Raw genomic sequence first — 27444 nt, 5'->3', positions numbered from 1 at the left:
TTAAGGGACTTTTAAATACGGCGTTTTAAATCTAAAGAGTCATACTTTCAAAGAAGTTATGTCATTGTCATTCCTATTAAAAAATATTCTTATGTAACTAGGCGAATATACGAAGTATTTTTTATTAACTCAAGGTGTCTAAAATTGAAAATTGATGTGTTTTATGATGTATGGCGGGTCTCGCAAAAGCCCCCTTCTCCACAGTACTATACATATAGTATTCTAACTTTAGACAAAGTATATGCGAGACATACGCGAACGTTTCTATTCGAATGTGTTTTATCCGATTTTTTTTATATAAGATCACTAACAAAAAAGTTACACTCACACTATATGGATTCCATTGATCCCAATAAGACTTTGCTGCCATGTCCTTCGAACTCTAGTTGACCAAAAAAGTTGATCAACCTTATCAATTAAAAAGTGAGAGTTCATAGTTTACACTTTGATTCGAACCTTCTATCTCATTCCGTCTTCCACCAGCAAGCAATCGAAATTTCATAAGGGGTCTTCCAGATTCACTAATGTATTTAAGGACTTTAAGGGTTAAAAGCTAGTTGATAAATTGTCAATAATAGAATTCGCAGCTTTCCGCAATTTATTTCATATTTAACCATGAATATTTTATTAACTATAGCCGACACCAAAAATTCCTTTTAACGGTTGAAAGTTCTACTTACATATTCAATTTTGATTGTAGTCAAATTTCTCCAACATTTCCTAGTTATAATATGATAAAATATGTAAAAATAGTCTTCTTTTTACAACTTTAATTGCAATTTTCTCAAAATTGTGACATAATAGAGCAATTTGGACAGCATTCGTATTCAGCAGCCAAAAAACTATAAGAAACGGCTGGTTTCGTTACAACTTTCTTTTTGTGATACTGTGTAATAATTAACAAAAAAATAATGTGTCTCACCCTGTTGCACGTTTTGAGAAAATTGGGAAAATACGTGCATCAATGTCTGAGCAACGAGAGCTTGAGATTCTAAAGTGGATGCATTTTTTGTCGAAACTGGAAGATTTTCCAATTCTTCAATCACCTCTTGCATTAAAGACGCATGGGACGGATAATAAACTGTATGATGATGCAATGTTGAGCTTTTTGCCATCGTTACGGTAGGCTCATAATTCGCTAATTGTTCCAGCAATTTTTCATGAAGAGTGGTATTTTGTATAATTTCGTAGAATAAAGTGCTGTTATATAATGCTATAAAAAAGTGTTAAACATTAATAACCCAGATAGCAAAATGTTAGCAGTATGTCGACAGTATGCTAGCAAATTCAATCATGAGTACAGAGCAGATTCCTATCCACTTTGTCGTCTTTAAGCTTAGTTTTTGCCGTTATGATAAGTTAGCATAATATAACAACTAAATCATAGCAAGATTGAAGTATACTTTGCCATTATGATATAACGGCAGAAACACAGCAGAAATCGAGCACGATGTGCCATCATGACGTGACACCAATATATAAAAAAAATTTTTTTTTAGTTTTGTAACAGATATTATTTTTATAGCTTAATTCGCATTCGTTGTTTCGCATATATTCTATTTTACTAATTACAATTACGTATTATTTTATATTTTTGAAAAACGCATCGGCGAGATTCAAACCTACGATTTCGGAACGGTAACCTAGTACGCTAACACCTGAGCTAATCGCACATTTGTGATATCGTTAATAAAAAGTTATATTTGACGTGAAGTTGATTTGAATAGAAACTTACATGTTGAGTACCGCGCGAACATTCTCATTAACCCTTTGATTATTTAATAAAAATTTTATTTGTCTTTACATATTTCTTATTTTAGATTATAACTTCAATATTTTATGTCTTAAAATAATGAAATAAATCTTACACTAAAAAAAATGTTTGTCGACTCAATAAAAAACGTTTATTAATTTGAATTTTGATTCAATGATACAATATAATTTAGGAAATGTTTTAATATCAAAACTTATTTTAGAATAGAAAAATATTCAACCGATAATGACAATAGATTAAACAAGGACGACTTCAACAGTCGTAGCTAGATCTTACAAGTAGATGCTACGAATTGTGAAACACGGAATCAGATGAGCCTTAGTTTATTCGAAAGGGAGGATCGAGAGTATAAAAAGTGTTAAAGCGTTTGAGTGCATGGACCTTCGTTTCAGAGAAATTTGCATGTAAAGTTTGGCATTCGCCGCGCTGTGCGTTAAGTACTATGCGCAGTAGGTTAAAGCGTAAAGCACGGTGGCTAAGGAAACTAGGTTTCCTTCTATTTGTTATATGTATCCTTTTTGGAGCATAGCACTGAGAAATTGAAAAAATTTTTAAAAACCATTTACTGCATAAGACAAGGAAGTTAAAAGAACTTTAAAAATCTGTTGATAGTGTTAAAATTGAAACTTCAAGCTTCAAAATGCTTTTTTCATTTTTTATCTACGATGATTTTTCGCCGAGTTACAGTCATTTGAAAATAGCCTAATTTTTGGTGTCTAAAAAGTGATCCTGTTTTTTTTTTTTTTTTTTTTTAGTAGTGTATATCAGAAATCATATATACAGAGTGTCCTATGTGTTAAAACTGAATGATTATCCCCTCTATGACTTCAGAAAGGGTTCACACTATAGAATCTGAGAGAGCCTCCACTTTGAAAAGCCGTAAAAGAGGGTGTTAAAAAAGTGTCAATTTTGGTCTTCAAAGTACTTTTATAGACCTTAAAAAATTATTGTTTGAGTCCTTAAATAACAAAAAAACAATAGTCATTTGTCCGAGAAGTGATGGAAACATTGCAAGAATAGCTTAAATATAGTAAAAAAATAATATTAAGCACATATACATATTACATGTTAATAAGTGGAAAATTATATTAGTTAAAATTGTGGGTACATACAGCATGTAAAGATCGCAGACTACTTTAGCACTAGGACGCACTACGTGAAAGTATACTCCATCTAACATCACTTGGCAGAGATCAAGATCCCACAGTTCTTCTGTTACTTTTGTGATATTTTGTGACTTCGAACTTTCTCTGTCATGTGTATGCGTGTGCACGAATGTATAATATAAAAATAAGCAAATTTACACCTCGTTTGCACTTCCAGAATCTGATGATAATGATTCTTTATTATAGTAATCGAGGAATTGAGCAGGCATTGAAACGTTTTTTTTTTTTAAATTAAGCTTTACCAAAAAAATCACACAAGTATTGAAAACCACATTCAACAACGTTGAACTATCTTGCATCCACAAGTATGCTCAATAATAACATCACTTTTATCTTTTATTTTATCAACGAATAAATATACAAAATAATTACGATGATTACTTTAATGAAGATTCATCATCATCAGATATTAAAACTTCAAACAAAAGCGCTTATTTTAATATTATATACATTCGCACATACACACGGTAGAGATGGTTTGAAGTCACAAAATATTACAGGAGTAATAAGCTGTGGAATCCCGATTTCTGCTAAGAGATGATAGGGGGATTATACCTCTACGTGGTGCATTCTGAATAGTGCCAAAGTAGTCCGTAATCTTTATATGCAGTATGTACCCATAATTTTAGCTAAAATATTAATTTTTCAATTATTAACCACATAGGCGGCGACTTTTGTGGGATATGTGTAGAGTACTCCACACATGAGAATTTTTTGAAAATAAAAAGTTTTCGGTACACGCATCATCGCGGTCGTTCGGTTTTCATTGCGCATCGTCGTGATCGCTCCGTTTTCATCGCATGATCGCTCAATTTTCACCGCCTGCTCCGTTTTTTCATTGTCTGCTCCATTTTCATTGCAAATCTTGGTTTAGCAACAGGCTTCCGTTCGCGTATATTCCCACATAGCGTCGCGCGTTGGACAGGTGAATATTCATATTTCCGATTGTCGTTTTGATCGTCGATTTCTGCAATGCTCTCGCGCTCCGCGGACGCAATTAATTGTAATTCAGTCACCGACGCGTACAGACATATCCGCGCGTCTTCGTTCAAATTTAAGTGCGTGTCGATATTTTTGTACCCCGTTTCCGCAAGGCTAAAACGTTAGTGTCGCTAGTCTATAGCTTTCGTGCATCTTAGCAATTAGCATTTATTTGTTTCGGAATGTACGAGTGAGAGAGACAGAACCAAATCGCCGTTGTGTGTGTACATGTACATTTGTGAGACCGATTACAATGGAAAGATATATAATACGAGTGAGAAATAATACAGATACAGCCTTTGAAAATGTTGAACCACGAAACAATGTATCAATCTCTATCAGCTCTATCAATACAAAAGAATCTCGAGATTAAGCGGCGTGTGTCTCTGACTCTGATTGTCCGGAGAAGCAAAACATGAAAGAAAATGACACAAGTGCAATAAATTATTTACAAGAGACCAAATATAGTAAAACTTCAGGTCAAAATAATAATCAAGGTATATATATATATATATATATATATATATATATATACACTACTCAAAAGAAAATAGGGAACACTTTCCAGACACCAAAAATTAGGCTATTTTCAAATGACTGTAACTCGGTGAAAAATCATCGTAGATAAAAAATAAAAAAAGCATTTTGAAGCTTGAAGATCCAACTTTAACGCTCTATCAGCAGATTTTCAAAATTCTTTTAACTTCCTTGTCTTATGCAGTAAAAAAGCACACCCTGTTTTGTTCCTTAAAATTTCGTATTTTTGACACTTTGCAGCTCGACCAACAAATTTTTTTCGAACAATTCAAGTAAAGCTTCATAAACTACAACATTTTGCCTACAAAATGCTTTTTTAAAATTTCTCTACGATTTTTTTTGACCGAGTTACGCTACTTTGAAGCTAAACCTGCATTTTTTACAAATGATATCCGTACTCCGTGAAAAATCATCGTAGACAAAAAATCAAAAAACCATTTTAAAGCTCGAAGTTCCAGCTTTAACATGCTGTTAATGGTTTTCAAAAATTTTCTCAATTTCTTAGTACTATGCCCCAAAAAAGATACACTGTTTTTTCCTTAAAATAACGTATTTTTAACAGCCTGTAGCTCAATAAAAAAATTTTTCTCGACAAATCCAATGCAAGTGCCATAAAGTATGACATTTTCTCTACAAAATGCTTTTTTTAAAGTTTTCTCTACGATTTTTTTTGACCGAGTTACAAGACTTTGAAGATATACATTTTTTACAGTACATTTTTCCGAAAAATGACGTCTACCGCCGACATTAGCATTACCCAATGTGCACCACGTGGAGGTTGTCGGTCGGATTTTTGCACATCGTGTGTGTGTGTGTGTGAGTGAGTGTGTGTGTGTGTGTGTGTGTGTGTGTGTGTATGTGTGTGTGTGTGTGTATGTATGTATCACAGCAGAGATAAGGACCCCGCAGTTCGTCACTTCTGCAGTATTTAATGACTCCAAACCCTCTCTGCTGTGTGTGTATGCGCTCGCGCGCATGAGAGTTCAATAGTGTGTATTTCCTCCTCTCTGATCAATTACTGCTTGCAAGCGTTCTCGCATATTTATACATCTTGCAATACGATCTTGCGGAATGTTGTGCCAAATTTCCGTTAAAATTTCTCCCAATTCTTCTAAATTTCGCGGCTGTTCCTCGCGACGCCTTAATCGTCGTTCCATTTCATCCCAAATGTGCTCGATTGGATTTAAGTCCGGGCTATTGGCGGGATGATTTAACAGTCTAATTGCGTGTCGTTGAAAAAAACGTCGCGTTATATTCGCCGTATGAGGTCGAGCGTTGTCCTGCATAAAAATAAAGTTCCGACAGGTTCGATTTAATAGCAAAACGTGTGGTCGTAGAATATCGTTGATATAACGAACACCCGTCATTGCCGGAGGTGGCAGGATCACTAGATCACTTCGTCTTGTAAGTGATATACACCCCCACACCATCACGGAACCGCCGTTGTAGGATCGTATTGGCATAACGCAACGTCGATCATAGCGTTCATTTCGTCGATGCCAAGTACGTATACGAGCATCATTGCCATAAAGGCAAAAACATGATTCGTCGGAGAAATATACATTTCTCCAATCCTGTGAACTGTAAACATATAGTCGTCTTAGTCTAAAAAAAATCTCTTTTTAGACAAAAATGACCATATGTAAACATTGCATGCTCAATACAATAAAATTTTGTTTAGTACGCCGGCGATTCTCGCAGTGTGATGGTGTGGGGGTGTATATCACTTACAAGACGAAGTAATCTAGTGATCCTGCCACCTCCGGCAATGACGGGTGTTCGTGATATCAACGATATTCTACGACCACACGTTTTGCTATTAAATCGAACCTGTCGGAACTTTATTTTTATGCAGGACAACGCTCGACCTCATACGGCGAATATAACGCGACGTTTTTTTCAACGACACGCAATTAGACTGTTAAATCATCCCGCCAATAGCCCGGACTTAAATCCAATCGAGCACATTTGGGATGAAATGGAACGACGATTAAGGCGTCGCGAGGAACAGCCGCGAAATTTAGAAGAATTGGGAGAAATTTTAACGGAAATTTGGCACAACATTCCGCAAGATCGTATTGCAAGATGTATAAATATGCGAGAACGCTTGCAAGCAGTAATTGATCAGAGAGGAGGAAATACACACTATTGAACTCTCATGCGCGCGAGCGCATACACACACAGCAGAGAGGGTTTGGAGTCATTAAATACTGCAGAAGTGACGAACTGCGGGGTCCTTATCTCTGCTGTGATACATACATACACACACACACACACACACACACACACACACACACACACACACACACACACACACACACACACACACACTCACACACACACACACACACACACACGATGTGCAAAAATCCGACCGACAACCTCCACGTGGTGCACATTGGGTAATGCTAATGTCGGCGGTAGACGTCATTTTTCGGAAAAATGTACTGTAAAAAATGTATATCTTCAAAGTCTTGTAACTCGGTCAAAAAAAATCGTAGAGAAAACTTTAAAAAAAGCATTTTGTAGAGAAAATGTCATACTTTATGGCACTTGCATTGGATTTGTCGAGAAAAATTTTTTTATTGAGCTACAGGCTGTTAAAAATACGTTATTTTAAGGAAAAAACAGTGTATCTTTTTTGGGGCATAGTACTAAGAAATTGAGAAAATTTTTGAAAACCATTAACAGCATGTTAAAGCTGGAACTTCGAGCTTTAAAATGGTTTTTTGATTTTTTGTCTACGATGATTTTTCACGGAGTACGGATATCATTTGTAAAAAATGCAGGTTTAGCTTCAAAGTAGCGTAACTCGGTCAAAAAAAATCGTAGAGAAATTTTAAAAAAAGCATTTTGTAGGCAAAATGTTGTAGTTTATGAAGCTTTACTTGAATTGTTCGAAAAAAATTTGTTGGTCGAGCTGCAAAGTGTCAAAAATACGAAATTTTAAGGAACAAAACAGGGTGTGCTTTTTTACTGCATAAGACAAGGAAGTTAAAAGAATTTTGAAAATCTGCTGATAGAGCGTTAAAGTTGGATCTTCAAGCTTCAAAATGCTTTTTTTATTTTTTATCTACGATGATTTTTCACCGAGTTACAGTCATTTGAAAATAGCCTAATTTTTGGTGTCTGGAAAGTGTTCCCTATTTTCTTTTGAGTAGTGTATATATATATATAAAATAACCAATTTAAATACATAATAACTGTTGTAATAATGCATGCATATTACATGCATTATTCCCGACAAACACCAGCCGGAGGCCTTGTTGTTCGGCTTTAAACAACAGAAGGCGCGCTCGCGCCTATCTAAACGCTTCCACGACAATAACACCGCTAATGGCCGAAGGCAGCCGTTAGCACGAGGCAGACCCGTGCGCGATAGAAGGTCGCGCGCACGCGCATCACCAACTAGTCACAAGAAGAAATCCCCGCAAAAACGCGCCTGTACCAGCGGTCGTGGAGGAACGAGAATCCCGAGATAAAATCTCGAAAGAAAATAGATAACGCGAAAACGGCCGAGCGCGCGAGCCAGGGGGTATAAAAGGCATCCGCTCGCACGCTCCGTATCCATTTACCGTTCCCGATCCTGATCCGCAACTCTTCTTCGGCGAGAATAAGCGGTAAAGGTTCTTTGCCGCTGTACTCGACGAACCAAAACTCGAGAAAGCGCATTTCTCTCTTTCTCATAGTCACCCCGGAGACCACGGCGGTAAAAGTCCTTTGTCGCCACCAAGATACTTGATAACTCCGGGTGTTTTTGGCGAAATCTGGCGACTCCTCGCCAGCCAAACCATTCCAGCGGCTATTAAGCCAGACGCGTCGTGGAAACGATTGATTCGGCGTACGAATGCGCCGGGCTAGCCCGTATATTCGCGCCGTCAACGCGCCGTACACCGCGCCCCGCCAAATATAAACACGACCGCGCCCAGAAACTCGGCTAGCCGGAATACTCGGACAAACCGGTACTGATTCCGAGAACCGCGAGATTCCCTCGCAACTTCGCGGTCAAGACCGCTTGTAAATATACTGTAAATAGCACACCGTATTCGTTTTTCAATATCGTTGTCCGTCCAAAGATTTAGATTATAGCGAATTACCATTTTCGCTCCGTCTTTGTCTCTTCTTTTCTTATTATATTCTTGTAACTCACCGCGGACGCACTGTTCACACTCCGGCTTGAAAAAAAAAAAAAATTATATATATATATATATATATATACACAGTATTAGAACCTTGCATTAGAAATAAATGTTATAATCTCGTCAATCATCTCTCAATACCGCGTATCAATTTATTTTCTCTCTCCCGCTTCGAACCTATTCCATTAATCTAGCCGCGAGCTAATTCCACGCATGAACAAATATCAGCTGTTTCACTCTTAATAATTATTTCAATTCCCTATATTTTCTAATTTATTACATTTTTTTAAATTTTTAGGTGAAAATACAGCTAAATTTTTTAATAAATAAATATACGCACACGCACACGCATACAGGGTATCTCATTTTAAAAAACGCACCTCGATAATTCTTCAATGAAGCATTTTCAGTAAAAATGTTTCAGACGAAAGTTGCATAGTTTCAAGGGGGTTATAAGATGGTGTTATTAATTTGACCTTGAATGATTGCTTGAAGGTTACGTAAGACACCTTCAATTTTTTAAATGGGACTGCCTACTTTTTATTACATATTCTTGTAGCTTATCTCGAGACCTTTCCAAAACATTACAAGAAAGTTTATTTTTGTTGAGCACTTTCCAAGTTGTGAGGCTTGAAAGCTATGGTGTACTGTAACTTTCAAGCGTCACAACTCGGAAAGTACTTAACAAAAATAAACTTTCTTGTAGTGTTTTGGAAAAATCTCGAAATAAGCTACAAGAATATGCAATAAAAGATACAATATTAGAGTATCGGTAGTTCTCTAATTAAATGATATCGGTACTTCTCTAATATTCTATATTTTTTATTGCATTTTCTTGTAGTTGATTTCGAGAGCTTTCCAAAGCATTATAAATACGTTTATTTTTGTTAAGGACTTTCCAAGTTATGACGCTTGAAGTTACAGTAGCTTTCAAGCCTCACAACTCAAAAAATACTCAACAAAAATAAACTTGTAGTGTTTTGGAAAGGTCTCAAGATAAGCTACAAGAATATGTAATAAAAAGTAGGCAGTCTCATTTAAAAAATTGAAGGTGTCCTTCACGTAACTTTCAAGCAACCATTCAAGGTCAAATTAATGACACCATCTTATGACCCCCTTGAAACCATGCAACTTTTGTCTAAAACATTTTTACTGAAAATGCTTCATTAAAGAATTATCAAAATGCGTTTTTTAAAATAGGACACCCTGTATATATATTCTTGATACAAGAGTACACATTTAAAACATGACATTTAATACATGTTTAATAAATGCTCACAAATATATTTAAATGATTTCGTTACAGGTAAAGATATTCCTAAAACTTTTAACGATGGATGAAAGAATTTTCGTAGTTAAATTTAAATATTGACAGAAAAGCAATTTGCACACAAGCGATAGATCTAAAGTTGACACTAATTTGACACTCAATCCATGAATGCAAAAGAAGCGTTTGTAACCAAAGGTTGCAGTAACTGAAAAAAGGCTTCTCACTTCAAAAATCATGAGAAAAGTGATTTTCACCGTTTAGCTGTAATTGGTTTAAATAATTTGAAAAAACCTACTGTTATTCAACATACGTCATCCGCTAAACAAACTGAAATGGTAGAGGTTCGCAAGGCCTTTTGTAAAATATTTTCCACTATAAATTTTTTAGCTCGACAAGGATTAGCTTTCCGTGGAAAAACGAATCTTCTAATATATTAAAATTACTGCAATTACGAGCCAAAGACGTTTCCATACTTAAAAAGTAGCTTAAACAAACAAAATATAAGTGGACTCATTCAGTAAATGAAATTCTTCATTTGATGGCAAAGGAAGTTTTAAACAAACAACTTGCAAAAATTAAAAAAGTCAAATATTTTTTTATAATAATTGACGAAACATCTGATATTACACGATTCGAGCAAGTGACTTTCTATAAGAATCGTACTGAACGATATGACAATAGAAGAAATATTCATGGGATTTTACGAAACGCCAAGTACGACAGCTAAAATATTATTTAATATATTGTAAGATAGTGTTGTGGTCGTTCGGCCGAGCTTGAGAAGTTGGCCAAAGAAAGATCAATCAATCAGACAGAAGAAGCGCGGCCGGCTTTTGTTCTGTTTCACGACGCGGAGCTATCAAGCAATATTTCGAATAATTCCGCTACGAATGAATTGTATAAAAGTTTCACGATTAAAATTCGTGTTCTTTTCGTAAAGAGTGTTTATTGATTTCGTCTCGCGCGTTCGAGTGTCTTTGCGCGAGTGAAATGTGTGCTCGTCTCGTCGAGAATAACAATATTTTGGCTCGATTTGATCTGGATATCCATAACTTAAGAGGACAATGTTATGACAGAGCGGCTAATGTAAGCGGAAGAATTACAGGATTGCAGGCACGCATTAAAAAAAGTGAACTGCGAGCTTTATACGTGCACTGTAATGCTCACAATCTAAATTTAGTGGTACAAAACCGAATGGAATGTATATCCATCCAGCGTAAAAAATTTCATTGGTGTGGTAAACAAGCTCATCAATTTTATACGAAATTCCCCTAAGCGCCAAGGACGTTTTAAAGAATTGCAATCAGATATCAGTTCTACGCTTACACAGTTTTGCTCAACTAGGTGAGAATTAAGATGACACTGAAATAAAATATTTGATAATATTTCATAAAACAAAATATTTGCAATTACATTGTATATATACATGTATGTATACATGTACTGAATGTATTAAGTGTACTTAACATTGTTTTTTCCGTCTGAGAAAGTGCTTTCTTTTGAATAATTTTTTTCAACGACGGTTTATGAATGATCACATTTTAATTAAAAATTGAACAATATTTCAGGAATAAATGATAAATTCTGCTCTGTGTGTGTGTGTGTGTGTGTGTGTGCGAGCGCGCGCGCGTGTGTGCGTGTGCAAACTAATTTAGATTTACGATTATTAACGTTTGTTATATTTTCGATTTATTAGGTGATGTATGGGTGTAAAATCTTTAAGAACCAAGCAATTATGAAGCAGCTCAACTGTTATTCGAGTCTAATTCAACTGTAGCATCTATGCAAAAGCTTTTGGATTTTCACACTATCTCAAAGTTTCGAATTTTATTTTAATCTAAGTTTTATGATTAAAATTTTTGGAGTTATCGAAACATTAAACACTAACTTGTAAAAAACGGATTTAAACATTCAACGATCACACGAGATGATAAAAAATGTAATTTTGATGTTTTCAAAGTCCCGAGAGAATAATTTCGAGTCGATATGGCAAGAAGCTATTACAAACGCTAAGCAACTAGGACTAGAAGATCCTAAACTACCGCGGCTTCGTAAGGTTCCAAAACGATTGGAAAATACTGATTATAGTCATGTTTTTTCAACGCCAAAAGAATATTATAAACATATTTATAAGGGGCGGATTCCGATAGCACACTACCACTCACAGCGGCCGATGCCTAAAATTTTTCCGTTGGTTAGGTTAGATAAGTCGAGATGATTAATTGCTGGACACAGTGCGCCAGCGGATCCTGTCCATTTACAAGTATATGACCAAGTCTTCACATCTTTAAATGAAAGATTTTCAACCCAAACCATGAACTGGAAAAGAAATAGAAAATATTGCAATCGGAAATAATACATATAACGAAAGTGAAATTGAAAATGCTCTTGCAGAATACAAGAACGATTTTGATATTCAGAAGCTCGCACTCCATCGGAGAATGTTTTTCGACATACTACACAGCCAAAAATTAACTGTGACATCTCTCGAAGACGTTATTACAATTCTTCAAAAAGATAAGGTGATGAGAGACTTGAATTCGGAATATACAAAACTAATTCAAATATTATTAACAATACCGGTGACGTCATGTACTGCAGAACGTTCTTTTTTTGCTTTGAGAAAGTTAAAAACATATTTACGTTCTACGATGCAACAAGTTCGATTGAATTCAGCAGCTATGTGCATTCCAAGATTGCTGAAACTTTAGATATTGATGCACTTATGAATGAGTTCATTATAAAAAATAAAATTCGGAGTACAACGTTTGCTCTACGAAATTAAATTTTTTATCAAATTTTTTTCATTACATTTTGTTTCATGAGTTTAAGTATGTTTCAAGTTAAACTATAAATATTTGTAAAATATTTACAATTTCGTTGCCTATTATTGTATATAATTTTTTATGATAGAGATTTTAATATGAAAATTAAATAAATTCTGAAAACTTTTTGCCCCCCCCCCCCCCTTCAATCAAGTTGTCCAACTCCACACATGGCGAGTCGACAAATCGCCGCCCTTGATTAATCATACATGTGATTAATGTAATTTTTTACTATATTTAAACTATTCTTGCTAATGTTTCCATTTCTCGGACAAACAACTGTTTTTTCTTATTATTTGAAGGCCCAAATAATAATTTTTCAAAGTCTATTTAGGAGTGCCTTGAAGGCTAAAATCGACACTTTTTTAATACAAACAGTACGCAGTATTGTTAACAGATAGTTTATTTTTTCATTTATTAATCAAGTTTTATTTCTAATAAAAAAATTATTAAAATTATTACATTAAAAAATCACAGAATAAAAGATGCCGAATTGAGATTTCTTAATTACACTAGTGAAAAAAAATTAGGGGAATATTTTCCATCAGTAAATTTTTGCTCATTTTTAAATTGCGATGTACTCAACTAGTAATTAACGTAAAAATAAATAAAAAAAGTGTTTTATAGGCCAAACTCTTTACTATAAGGTGCTTCAGTTCAATTTTTATTCAATTTATTACTCAAAGGTGATAGATTTTGAATAAGGATGTATTTCAGATATCAAAAATCTTGAAATTTGCAGTCCTTTCTTCATCGCTTAACAAAAAAAAAAAAAAAACCGAATACCATCTCAAAATACAAAATTTGCCCTTTCAAATAAAAAAAAGTTTGCTCTATATCCATTACTTAGCGAGCTATCACAATTTAAAGTACCCCCCCCCCTTTTTTTATGATTTTAGCACTGTTGGCATTTGCGTAATCCAATGTGTATCACGGAGAAGGTTGCTCGATTAGATTTTGCATATCGCGCGTGTGCATGTGTGCGTGGGTGCGCGCGTGTGTGCGGAGCACGTAGTGTAGAGTGTACATGTGTATATGCATATAGAAATTTTTTTTAGTCAGAAGTACAGTAGTCTCCTTGACTTTGGGGCGATAAGAGCAGAATGCCAAAGTTACAGAATACCCTCACCGTATACTTATGCAAAAGATTGGTAGATTTGTGCTGTGGTGAAGCTATTCTATAAAAGAAAGTGGTATGATATTAATGTTTGTGAAAGTACGTGTGAAGGAATGCAAAGATTATAGAGGGCCAAAGTTAAGGGGGTTCTATTGTATTGCCACTTCTTCGACGTATTACGCAAATCACAATAACTTTTCCGTAATGCATATCGAGTTACGTAAATGTCGGCGATATTGTATCAAAATTATTTAAAAATCACAGATGGTTCTTTAAATTGCGATATTTCGCTAAATAAGCGTAAAGCTTTTTTCATTTGAAAGAGCAAATTCTGCATTTTGAGATTGTTCGTTTATTTTTATTAGGCGGTAAAGGACTGCAAATTTCAAGATTTTTGATATCTCAAATATATCTTTATTCAAAGCTGACCACATTTTTGAGTAATAATCTAAATAAAAATTGAACCAAAGCACCTTATAATAGTTTGTCCTGTAAAACCGCTATTTATTTATTTTTAATTATTGAGTACATCAGTTTAAAAATGGGCAAAAACTTACTAAAAAAGTAATTACCTAATTTTTTTTAGCAATGTATGATTTAATAAAATAATAATAAAGTAAATCTTTCAAAATTAGACTCCAAAATAAAAGTAAATAAAGTGTTTTGACAATTTAATATGTTAGTAAAACTGATTTAGTTGCGATAGATCGCTTAACTATAATCAATCGATTATGTGTTTCTTTTTGAAATCTCTTAAGCTGCGTTCGGAAAGCGCGCTATCGGCGCTATTCCGTCATTCTATCTTTATCGATCATTAGACGTAGAATAAGGATAAAACGACACAATAGCGCTGATAGCACGCTATGCGAACACAGTCTTAGCAACGATTTAAAAATTTATCGTCCCTTTTGTGCGGCGACTTCGGTGAGCTCACCACGCGGACCTTTGTTAATATCGTATTTAATTATTATAAGACTCCATGAATTTGTAAGTAGATAATAATTACATTAATAAATACTTTGTTTCCTATTCATGAATCTGATTATAATTTATGAGTTGTGTCACTAAAATCTTAATTAATAATATTGTAAAGCAATTCTAATTTGAATCATTATATAATGAAATCACACATTTTGTTTATGTGTATTCTTAAAACATGTTAAATGAATTTAATGTTTGACACAAGATCTTTGAATTTACTTAGATAATTATACATTGCGTGTATAGTAAAATAGCTCTATATTTTATCACAATACATTAAATAAAGTATATTAAATAAAAATTTTCTTAAAAAAGATAAACAATTTAGATAAAAATTCTGAAAAATTATATGATGAATTCTAAAAAAATTTCCACTGCAGATTGTTTAAAAAATAAAGCTGCATAAGAATTATAATCGATAAATTTGCAAATGTAAATGTAGACTATACCTTTTACACCATCACGTGCTACAATATTTAACGTATTTGTAAGTTCCTGTAATTGTAATCTATCTCCTGGATTTAAAGGACCAGCGTAAAAAATCTCGTAATCTGTATTCTTCGACACTTCGTCCGCAAGATCCTTAGATATAACAAATCCTTCTCGAGCCAATTCGATGATAGGTTCTATGACATCTCGCCATGGCAGATTGCCGTACGATCTTTGAGCAAATTCTAATCCTTTTAATAGAGCTGGTAAACGTATTTCAACCTCGGCAAAGAAACCTATTAATAATAATAAATTCAAATTAGACTGATATATGTAAATAACACAATTGAGACAGAAAAGAAATGCTATTTTTCGGTGAGTTAAAGCAAATCTTGTTGTGCTTAATAATATTTTTATATCAGTAAGCAGTGCAAAACATTTAATAATACATTTATGTATTCTGAAACATATTTTTCAGTTCTATAAACTAGAGTTATTACTCTTTTGACAACTTCAGAAATTCGAAAAATATATTCGTTCGAATGGCGAGTTTATTCAAGGAAAAATATAAATAAAAAAATTTTACATAAGCATTTGCTTAAAAAATGTAGAATTATTTCTAAATTACAATTTGGAAATATCGTAGTATGATGTATTAGTTATTTTGTACACTGGAGTTTTACCTAAAGAGTTAAACAGTTTTCATTGAATGAGAACAAAATGAGAATAATTAATTAAATAATTAGTAATTTATATTCTTATTTTCTCAATAAATTGGGAACAATTATTACAACATACTAAGATGTTCTCTTTCAGATATAGATTGATAGATACAGAAACAGGTCAAAGACGATTCTATATGTTCTCATTTGTTAATAAGCCAAGTAAACAATACATATTGTCGAGAAATTCAGTGTCTTTTGCAAATTAAGGCTCCTGGCGCCTCAACCGAGAATTTCGCATTGACGGTAGCGACATTCCGTCGCAGACAAAATTAGAACTAATAGGCGTAAAACGTGATAGATTGACGATGGGATGTTGTCGTGCACGTCATTTTGTTATTATATGTTTCATTGTGAAAATATGACTTGTCTCATATTTACCAAAATCGTAAAAATAGATCGCAAGTAAAATTTCTTTGAATTTTATACATAAAAGCACATTTTTCACTCTTTTCGATAGCTATCCTTGTGTTTTCTTGTCTGAATAGGCTTCACTTTTCGTGCTTTTTACTATTTATTAACTGTTAGGCGGAAAAAGGATAGTCTTTACCCATTTTTACAAGTATTTTAAAGCCATCTAATTAGTCTGTTTTATCCAAATTGTCTTTATTTACAAATGTCACGTCGGACAAAATTACGTGTCATTTCACGCTTATGACGTCACGACTTCAATATGGCCGCAGCGTAGACAGGAGTCTTAATTCCATTTCTTTATTCCTTAATATATTCTGCAAATTTCTGAAATAAGTCTCTTATTGCAATTCGTTCTGAATCTAAAATTTTTGCACTTAGCCAGTTAAATAAATGATTAAACTCTAATATATGATTTATTACAAACGAATGTCTCGACCTAATCAATTTTTTATTGTTTATGCGTTCAATTACTGGTTTTCAGATGCCTTTTTGTTTGTTCTACATAACTAACTTCACAATTATTACAATCAATATATTATGTTATCATTATTATTTTACATATGCATTAAATGATTAAATCAATGCACAAAACTGCATTTACCTGTGGCTGTATTTTTTGCAAAATCGATGACAATCGGATGAGTATAATTTTTATAATTATGTATCATTATGTAACCACCTCTGAAAACAAAAGCAAGATTAGAATACATAAATCAAAATCAATTGACCGGTGTCTTACCCGCCGAGACTAGTTTTATGAGGCGCAACCACAGTCATACAAATAGTCGCTGCTATCGCAGCATCGACCGCGTTACCTAATCTTGCTAGTATCTTGATACCGATTTGGGAACAATTGGAATAATCCGTGGCGACTGCTCCATGAACGCCATGAAGGTTGCTCTGAAACGAGATAAATAATGTTAGAATATCTTACTATTGATTTTTTATCTTTTATTTTTAATATTTACAGCCACGAAACTAATTGGATACAGAGTATCGATCATGTAACTTTTTTCTTAAGGCAAAAAGGTGAAAAATGAAATCTTCAACCACTGAAGTTAATGGCAAAATTTTTCACTTTTCATCTTTCCGCCTAGAAAAAAGTTACATGATCAGTACTCAGGATATTGCAAGTTTATTTTATATTATAAGTTTAACAAATATTATAATTTTTGAGGGAAAACTTGATTATAAGTAAAAATCCCTTGTCAATGCAAGATATTTACTCAATTTTATCAAAAAATTCTCTGATAATTTCTGATATTTTTCAAGAATTATATTTAAAATTTCATGTAAGATTAGAGAATTCTTTAATGGAATTTTGAAAAAGTTTATTTTATTATGTTTTTTTTTAATCTTTTAATGTTCCTTAATCATATAATCACAAAAAAACAATTTGTTTTTTAAATATTATATTTGAAAAAACAAAAAAGAAATAAAATTAAATTGCATTTATCTGCGCGCAGTACATATATCCGAAAGTATATAACTCACCGAAAGTAAAAAGAATTTGAAAAGTAAATCATTAATTCAGAATATATACTGTTTTTGTTACTATTTTTTAATAAAAAAAATTAATTTTGTCAGAAAAAATAGAATTTAAATTTAAAAGTAGGGGAGGGGGAGAGTGTTAAAGAATATAGAGAAATCACGTTAACGCAAACGGCATACAAAGTGTACGCAACGGTACTTGCGGAGAGATTGAGGGAGGAGGTGAAGAGGAAAGGGATATTCCCGCCGAGTCAAATGGGGTTTAAGAGAGGGGTAGGCACGATTGATCAAATCTACGTACTAAATTATCTGATAAACAAGAGGGTGGCGGTAAGAAAGGGCAAGATGGTGGTGCTATTTGTAAATTTGAAAGCTGCGTTTGACTCGGTGGATAAGGAAATCCTCATACAGATGATGAGGGAGAGGGGAGTTAGAGAAAGCTTTGTCGTGAGGTGCGAGGAGGTACTGGAGGAGACCATAAGTAGAGTGAGGGTGGGGGATAAGGTTGGGGAAAACTTCTGGACGGGGAGAGGGGTAAGATAGGGGTGCGCTATGAGCCCATGCCTATTTACGCTGTTGCTGGCGGATTTAGATGAGGAGTTAGAGAGGGAGGGTTGGGGGGGGAGTGAGGGTAAAGGGAAAGAAAATATACTCGTTGGCATATGCAGATGATGTGGCAGTGGTTGCAGAGGAGGAGACAGGAATAAAAAGGACGATTAAGGCACTGGAAAGTTATATAGAGCGGAAGGGATTAGAGATCAATGTGGAGAAGACAAAAGTAATGAGGTGTAGAAAGGGGGGCCCAAAACAAAAAAAAATGGTGTGGAAATGGAAAGGAAGAGAGATAGAAAAGGTGAGAAAATACAAATATCTATATAATGATGGCAAATGGGGGTTAGAGAGAACATATAGAGAAGAGAGTTAACAAGGAAGCGATGGTGATGAGAGAAGTGTGGGGGATAGGAAAGAGAAAGTTTGAAAAGGATTGGTCGAGAAGGATATGGTTGTTTGATAAATTAGTTTGGACGGTAATGGGATATGGAGTGAAAATATGGAGCTGAAAAGAAAAAGAAAAGGTAGAGAGGATACAGGACAGATTCTTGAAGTGGATTTTGGGGGTTGGGAAGTACACGCCGGGATACATGGTGAGGAAGGAAATGCAGAGGGAAAAGTTGAGAGGGACGGCAGGGTTGAGGGCATGGAGTTATGAAAAGAAACTGGAAGAGGGAGGGGAAAGAGAACTGGCGAGGTTGTATTTGGAAGAAATGAGAGACAAGGCGAAGGTAGGAAAAGTGATGGGTAAATGGAAAGAGGAAAGAAGAGATTTTTATGAGAAGAGCTGGAGCGTAATAGAGATATAAAAGATGAGAGAAGGGGAAGAGTTGAGGGGGGAAGAGGTAGTGGCAAGAGAGAGTAGGTGGCAGGAGTAGGAAAGAAGGGAGAAAATTAGGGGCTCTAGATTTAACATATGGTACGGTAGGGTGAAAGGTAAGGGGTTGCCAGAGTACCTAAAGAAGGGATGGAAGGAGCAAAGACAGCAGAGAGTGGCGAAGTACAGGCTGGAAGACGGGATGATGGGGAGTAGATATTGGGATGAGGAAAGGAAGTGTAGGATATGTGGAGGGGGAATCGAAACTTGGGAGCACGTATGGGAGGAATGCACGAATGGGAGGAATGCACGAATTGGGGAGTTGAAAAGGGATAGCAGAGATGGTGGATAAGGTCTTGGGAGAGGACGGAAAGAGAGAGATTTGGATGAAGAGATTAGAAGAGATGAGGGAGGAAGAAGGGTGGTATGAATGAGAGTATGGAAGGAAGAGAAGAAAATGCGGCGGAAATAAAGATCCAGAGAATTAGTGTGGAGATATGAATGGATGAGTGATCTCTCTCTCTCTCTCTCTCCCCCTCTCCCCCCCCCCTCTCTCTCGTGCGTTGTAAAGGATGCGAGGAATAAAATGTTGAAACTATGTAAGCGGAGCGAAGGTCCGCAGTGTACTCCGCAAGGAATAAAGTATCATATATACACACATACACGCGCGCGCGCACACGCACACACACGCGCGCGCGCACACACACACACACACACACACACACACACACACACACACACACACACACACACACACACACACACACACACACACATATATATATAAATATATACATAAATTTAAAAGTAAAATTTCTACGATTTCTTTAAACATTAGTAAAATTTAGAGAATTAATCTATCATGAAAAAATTCAATATTTTCAAAAGAGTAAAAAGTTAATTAATTTTCTGAAAATTCCAAGTTTTCCTGATAATAAGCACCAGTGATACATTTCCATCCAAAGCATAATTGTATTCAAATTAAAAAGATCCACTGGCCTATTGTTAATAAAACTATATTGAAAGTATTTAAATAAAATTGTAACAAAGTGCTAAGATTCTATTTTATCTTTTTACTTAATGTGTATAGGGATGAAATTGTGGCAGAATAATATTAACTAAACAAGATCTTATATACAATAATAAAAGTAATTATCATGATACATGCAATATTGAAAGTTTGTTACAAATCAAAACCATAACTTTTGATAGAAATATATTATAAGGTTTTATTCCTGATTGAATTTACTTAAAAAATTATACAAGATGTTTATTAAAATTTTGTAAAAAAGAATTCCTTGAATTTTTAAAATTCCGAGTAAGATTAAATAATTTTTTAATATTTCTTAATCAAACGATCAGACAAAGAAGTCATTTGTTTTTAAGATTAAATTTGAGAAAATATTATGAAAAGAAATAATATGACTTAAATATATGTAAGAAACTGTCCCTAATAGATGAAATTAACTCACTAAAACTGTAAAATTCAAAAGATAATTTAACCTACAATTTAGAATAATGTACCGTCATTAATTTCTTTTTTTTATAAAAAGCACAAATTACAAATGTATATAGATATAAATACCATATTTATTATTAATTTTGCATTATCAAGAAAAAATAATCAAAGAAATAATTTTGTTAGAAAGAGAATTCAAATTTAAAAATAAAATTCTAAAAATTTCCCCAAGTAAACCAATAAAATCCTATGAAAATCTATTATTTACAAAAATAAAAAGGTCCCTAAAAATCTTGAATTTTATTGGATAATAAACACCTTGTTAATATTTAGTGAGCATGAATATTCTCTTAATATCTTGTATCCAATATCCTGTGTGACAATTAGTTTCGTGATTGTACCTGTGGTATATTTTCAGTATAAAGAATTTGTAACACTAGCATTGTAGTGATGGCAATAGTCAGTGCAACAAAGCAGACAATGATGAATTTCAGTCCATTGCCACAGTATGCACAGAGTCTGTATTTGTAACTTCTCTCTTTCGTCAATGGACATTCTTCCGTGAGGCCTGCAAATTTGTTAGAACTTATAATCTTGTATGATTATTTTATCTTAAATTTAATAACGTTATATATATATATGTGTGTGTGTGTGTGTGTGTGTGTGTGTGCACACGCGCGCGCGCGCGCACTCACACACATATACCATAAAGCATTAATTTATGTCAAAATCAATAAAATTTAACATGGAGATTTCAATGCTTTTGTTCAGAGTCTTTATTTGAAGAAAGGCATTGAAATCATATTTGTTGAATTTTACTATTTCAACATAAATTAATGATTACACCTTCATAAATCAGTTTTTAAGCAAATAAAATATCACATTAATGAGGGTAACATTCTTGTGTAACTTTATTATTTACAATTTTGAAATTTATACATTTGGATATTTAACTTTCCTCTTTGAAAAATTTAAAATAATTTTTTCTAAATTAAAGAAAATACATAAATTTCAAGTATTAAGATAAATACTATTTGTTATTTAATGTGTACTGTTATACTAGCTATCCATTGATATGATTATCACCATTTTAGAGCCCAATTATACAAAGCGCATATAATTAGGCCTGTTCGTGTTGCTGCCCTTTTTGCATTAATATCTTCGTTGTCTCTCTCTTTTTCTTATGGTCAAATACATATTTATCTCATCTCAGGTGCAAAAATTTTTGGGAATTTCAAGCAACTCGAACAAACCTATTATATCAAGCTTTTGCTTTGGTGTTATCACTAGCCATATTAAAGTAGAACAATAGGCCTGTTCGTGTTGCTGCCCTTTTTGAATTAATTTCTTTGTCGTCTCTCTCTTTTTTACGATCGAATATATATTTATCTCATCTCAAGTGCAAAAATTTTTAGGGATTTCAAGCAACTCGAACAGACCTAATAAGTCATCATAACGTGAAAGTGACAAAAATAAATTGATTGATGAAAAAGTTACTTTTAATAATCATTTTGATGTCATTTTAATGTCATGACTTTCTATTCTAGATGTTTTGAAATTTACGTGTGATAGATTTTAGAAACATTTCTATTACATTTCATACAGCATTTTGCAGAATCCTTTCAGAATTGCTGCATATAAAATTGTAACATGTTGACCTTTATGAAAACTTTGTAACAATCGGTGCTATATGAGCAATGTATAACAAATGAGAAAGCAGCCCTTTTTTAAATTTAAAAAATAATAGTAAGAGTATGCAAAGTTTAATATTAACTGGTTTTTGTCTTAAAAACCAGTTAATATTAAAAAAATTCCTTTTTGTCATAACCATCTTTTTTTCAATTTTTCAAGGTGAATAAGGATTTCCTTTAAAGACTAGGAATCGAACAATTAGAAATTTTGCAACTGCCGCTTAAATTAATCACTGATCAAGCGATACAAACAGTGCAAACCATTTAGGTCAACGCAGAGTGAAAGGTATTTATGCTTACATGTATTATAACTCATTTTTTAAAGTTTTCGCTTTGTATAACCTTGCGATACTTATAAATTAATTTTTCCTTAATGGAATATATAACAAAAAATTGTAATATCAATAGAAAATGAACTTTCTTCTTCCAATTGATATGGCACCCATCCCTAGTGAACTAGTAGGGCAGAGACGATTTTATGTTTTACGGCATTTTAGGGATTAAGGAATACGAAATTATAAATGGGAATGCCAAGAAATAATAAGGTAAAACTTCAAGAGGATTGCGTGAGCAATCCTAACCACGCTTTTTCACTCTATTACGAACACGCTAAAGCAGAGCTCGGCAAGAAATGCACAGAAATGCACATTTCGCCCGATTTTCAGTTGACTCCGCCCCATGATGGAAGGATAACATGGTGTGTGCAGTTCGCGCGTGTCTCTCTCTAAAAATTAGCCCTCTTCGTCTATCGGTGGGCTATAGTTAATAAGACAGGCAACTGTGAAAAACAAAATTATTTAGCGTCAGCCTGTTGGTATGCTGAGTCATCTATCCTTGTTTCATGCACTTATTCAAGTATCTGCTTCTCTTTCTATCGGGAACAGTTATGCACGTGAAGTGTTACACTAATTTTTGACCGAAGATTCGGTTCATTCGGTTAGTTTCCTCCATTTCCTTTTCATCGTAAGAACACGTGTGAAAGAAATAGGAAACAGCGTAAGAGTGTGCAAGAAATTGACAAGCTTTTAATATGTTGTAATACAGATAAAAATGTGGGACACGTATTTTTATATGTATAACAACGGGCCCATATAATTGTCAAGAGGATAAAACACACTCTTGAAATAAATTGATTTTTTAATTTCTGAATTAAAAAATCTTAATATTTAAGTAATACCATCGAAATGGTAAAAAATATAAAAAAAAGTTTTAAATAAAAGTTTTATATATTTCTATGTATTTTATAACACTTTGTTTAGATTTTTTTTAATGTTATTTTTCTCGAAATTTTCCTTCTCTTCTAAATTTCTGAAAAATTTAAAATTTACTTTATATCAAAACTTATAGCATATTTAACAACAAATTCAAACATGTATGGTGAAGTTATAGTTCGAAGACACATTTTTCAGAAATAAACTAAAAATATCTATATTGCTATACACGCGCCCCATCCATATCTGCTTTATGGCGTCTATTGTTAATATATATTTATTTTTTTAATAACTACAAAATTTTTCGTATTATTATATTTTTATATGTTTTTTAGGTTTAATTTTATTGTTTTTTATTTTTTATTTATTTATTTATTTACTTATTTAATTTTTACCTATTTACTTTTTATTGCTAAAAATCTATACAATAATGAGGACGCTCAGAATTTAACTGAACAAAAATAACTGTATTTGCTTGTCTTATTATTAAGTTTTTCCAATTTAATATTTAATTTTGATATAACAACAAACTTGTTCAATTGTAAAATATTAAAAAATATCACTTACATGCAAATCACACCTTCCTTCTGACGTATGTAAATCGAGCCATGAAAATATACATACAAGGATAGAAAGAGAAACTAACATGTGTGAAACAAAGAAGTATATTTTTAATAGCTTTACATATTTTTAATAGCTTTCCACGTCACCCAGGGGGTACTATTATCTTGCCAGATTCTTCTCGAAGAACACGGCAGTAGCTGTAATTTTAAAGAAAATATTCATTTCGTAGATTCTGTTATAGAAGAATTCGATACGCGTTTCACCTGCTTCGAAAAACTTCGAACAGAATTAATTCTTTTCGAGAATCCTCTTACAGCGCCAATCGTAGAACAGCAGATTAATTTACGGGACGAATTATGTGACCTACAAAATAATATTTCTCTGAAAATGGTTAAAGAAACCGGTGCAGAATTTTATAACGTTTTATCAAAATCAACCTACCCCAAGCTTCGAGATTTCGGACTCCGAATTTATTCTATGTTCGGATTCACATATTTATGTGAGACTTCTTTTTCAAAAATGAAGTTTATTAAAAATGAAAAACGTTCTTGTTTAAGCGACAATTCTTTACCGCGTCTTATGCGTCTTGCTACGTGCAATATGCAGATCGACATTCCTGCTGTCGCTTATAAAAAAGCCCGAAAGTCGTGAATCTGAATGTATTTTTCATTTCACTTAATATTTAAAATTCTGCTTCTTTTAAATTAATTCAAGCTATTAGAAGGTCGTCTCAGTCATCAGTGGATTAGGCCTAACGGGGAAACCACTTAAAAAAAAACGCGTCGATAATAGTACCCCCTGGGTGATGTGGAAAGCTATTAAAAATATGTATTCGAGGTCCGGTGACCGGTGACACGATACGGTCGCGAGTCGCGAGGTGACACGGTCCTGAGTCTCGCGCGGCTCGTTGGCTGCGCACGGGACGTCGAGGTAAGGGAAGAGCGCTGGGCGAAGTCAACTGAAAATCGGGCAAAATGTGCATTTCTTGCCGAGCTCTGCGCTAAAGAGCCTAAAGGGCCTCGCACATGAAATGCATAACATAACATAAGCAAAACATAAGACCGACGGACCAATGAAAATGTTATGTAACTCAATATGGCGACTTTATACTGGATGCTCATTGGTCTATCGGTCTTATGTTGTGCTTATGTTATGTTATGCATTTTATGTGCGAGGCCCTTCAAGGGCCTCGCACATAAAATGCATAACATAACATAAGCACAACATAAAGGGCCTCGCACATGAAATGCATAACATAACATAAGCACAACATAAAACCGACGGACGTAAATCAATATGGCGACTTTATGCTGGATGCTCATTGACTCATAGGTCTTATGTTATGCTTATGTTATGTTGTGCGTTTCATGTGCGAGGCCCTTAATGCCTTCCCAAAGGGCTGCGTTCAGATTCCCCACCCGAGTGCACCCAGGCACCTAAAGAGCGTTCAGATTCCTTTAGAGTGCCCCTACCGACATTAGGTGGGTCGTTCACTTTATCACTCTGTCTATCCCGAGAGAGTGGAAAAACCACATGAGTCCTTGAGCCGGGTGAAACAGGTGGGTGACGTAAAGGTGCGTTCCAAAATGTATCGCTATAAAAATTTCTATATATTTGTGATAAAGCTCGTATATTTAAAACAAATTTAAAATAAAAAAATAAATTTAATTTAAAATATTATAGTAAATAAAAATTAAAATGTATAAATATAATAAAGAAAAACGTTAATAACCAAGTAAAGTTTAAACGTTTTATTTATTATTCTGTTTATGTAATTACAGATTAATAAATATTAATCTTTTATTCTATTAATGTAAGGTTTCTTGGTCTACAGTCTCACAAAACCGTTATATAAATATTTATATTTGAGATTAGTATGTTAAAGATTTTTAGTATTATTAAATATTTTCTGATACTAATAAAATATACTGTTTGTTTTCTGTTCCTGAACTCCTTGAATTAGTGTGCACTTAAAGTGAAATAGATATATATTTGAAAGTTAGTGAAAACAAGAAGGAACGTTCCAGTGCAGTCTAGTGCAGGAATAGAAAACAAGCCTATACATATAATAAATGATATGCGCAATATATATCTTCATCTAATTTGTTAAAATAAAAATTTATTTTCATTGTTTAAATTGATTCGTCCTATTCTACTAACATTTAATTTTCATCTACTTTAGCTATATTGATAAAAATATTCATAGTAAAATATTTATGTATTATCTTTATCGTTTATCTTAATTTATTATGTAATTTATTCTGAATCTGAGATATTTATGTTACTATTTCTCAGCGTTATTTGCTAAACACACCCAATGTTTGAGAGTGCGTTCAGATTCCATAAACCACTAGGGAGCTTTTCATTAGCTCCGCCCATTTACCCAGTCACCCAGAGATCACTCACCGGGTGGAGAATCTGAACGCAGCCAAGGAGGTTAGACGCGTTCCAGCACACGCATCGCATCTAGGTGTTCATTACACATGATTGTTAAATCTGACTTGCCAGATTGGTCAGATTTAACAATCATGCGTGATAAATACCTAGATGCGATGCATGTGTCTGGAACGCGCCTAACCTCCTTAGGGAAGGCATTAATGACCGCTTATGTACACCCAAGGACTTTGATTCTGTCCATGGTGAAATTTTCCAAACTAAGAAGTCGCTATCTTTCTACATATTTACAGTTTATGATTAACGTAACGACCAATAAGCTTTAGTTGTTTCATTAATCATGAACTGCAAATATGTAGAAAGTGGTGACTTCTCAGTTTGAAAAATTTCCCCATGGACAGAATCAAAGTCCTTGGGTGTACAGTCATGTTCATTATAGTTGCGACACTTTTTCTTTGATGGTTTTTGGAATGTAGCCTTGCTCATCGAGCGGCAAACGTAATTGGTTGGATCCATAAGTAAGAACCAATCATGTTCTCAGCTCTCGTTATAGTTGCGCGTTCAGAAACGCATGGAAGAAAAAGTGTCGCAACTATAATGAACACGACTGTACAGTCGTGAGCTAAAAGGTTGTAACACATTTTCTTCGATGGTTTTTGGAATGTAGACTTGTTCATCGAACGGCGAACATAATTGGGTCTTACCTATGGATCTAACCAATTACGTTTGCCGATCGATAAGCAAGTCTACATTCCAAAAACCATCGAAGAAAATGTGTTGCAACTTTTTACGACTGTACATTTCATGTGCGAGATCCTTAAAGGCTATAAAAGGCCTCGCACATGAAATGCATAACATAACATAAGCACAACATAAGACCGATGGACCAATGAGCATCCAGCATAAAGTC

At 33.9% G+C, this 27444-nt stretch overlaps 1 protein-coding gene across 2 annotated transcripts in view; it reads right to left on the bottom strand.

Annotated features, from left to right (window-relative positions):
* Positions 1-23098, bottom strand: part of LOC105196195 (glutathione hydrolase 7) — a 30409-nt gene extending 7311 nt beyond the window's left edge. The window contains exons 1-6 of one of the 2 annotated variants that reach the window (XM_039448256.1): positions 22666-23098; positions 21076-21242; positions 17095-17255; positions 16957-17036; positions 15240-15515; positions 923-1213 (exon numbers count right to left, since the gene is read on the bottom strand). In XM_039448256.1, the coding sequence (XP_039304190.1) occupies positions 923-1213; positions 15240-15515; positions 16957-17036; positions 17095-17255; positions 21076-21242; positions 22666-22681 (991 nt within the window). In that variant the 5' untranslated portion in view covers positions 22682-23098. Of the gene's footprint in view, positions 1-922; positions 1214-15239; positions 15516-16956; positions 17037-17094; positions 17256-21075; positions 21243-22665 lie in introns of those variants that run through there. The other variant, XM_039448257.1, reaches the window with a different exon arrangement.
* Positions 23099-27444: the final 4346 nt, after the last annotated feature.

This window comes from Solenopsis invicta, chromosome 4 (genome assembly GCF_016802725.1).
Source record: "Solenopsis invicta isolate M01_SB chromosome 4, UNIL_Sinv_3.0, whole genome shotgun sequence".
NCBI lineage: Eukaryota > Metazoa > Arthropoda > Insecta > Hymenoptera > Formicidae > Solenopsis > Solenopsis invicta.
The sequence above is the reverse complement of the archived record's forward strand: the minus strand, read 5'-3'. Positions and strand labels throughout refer to the sequence as shown.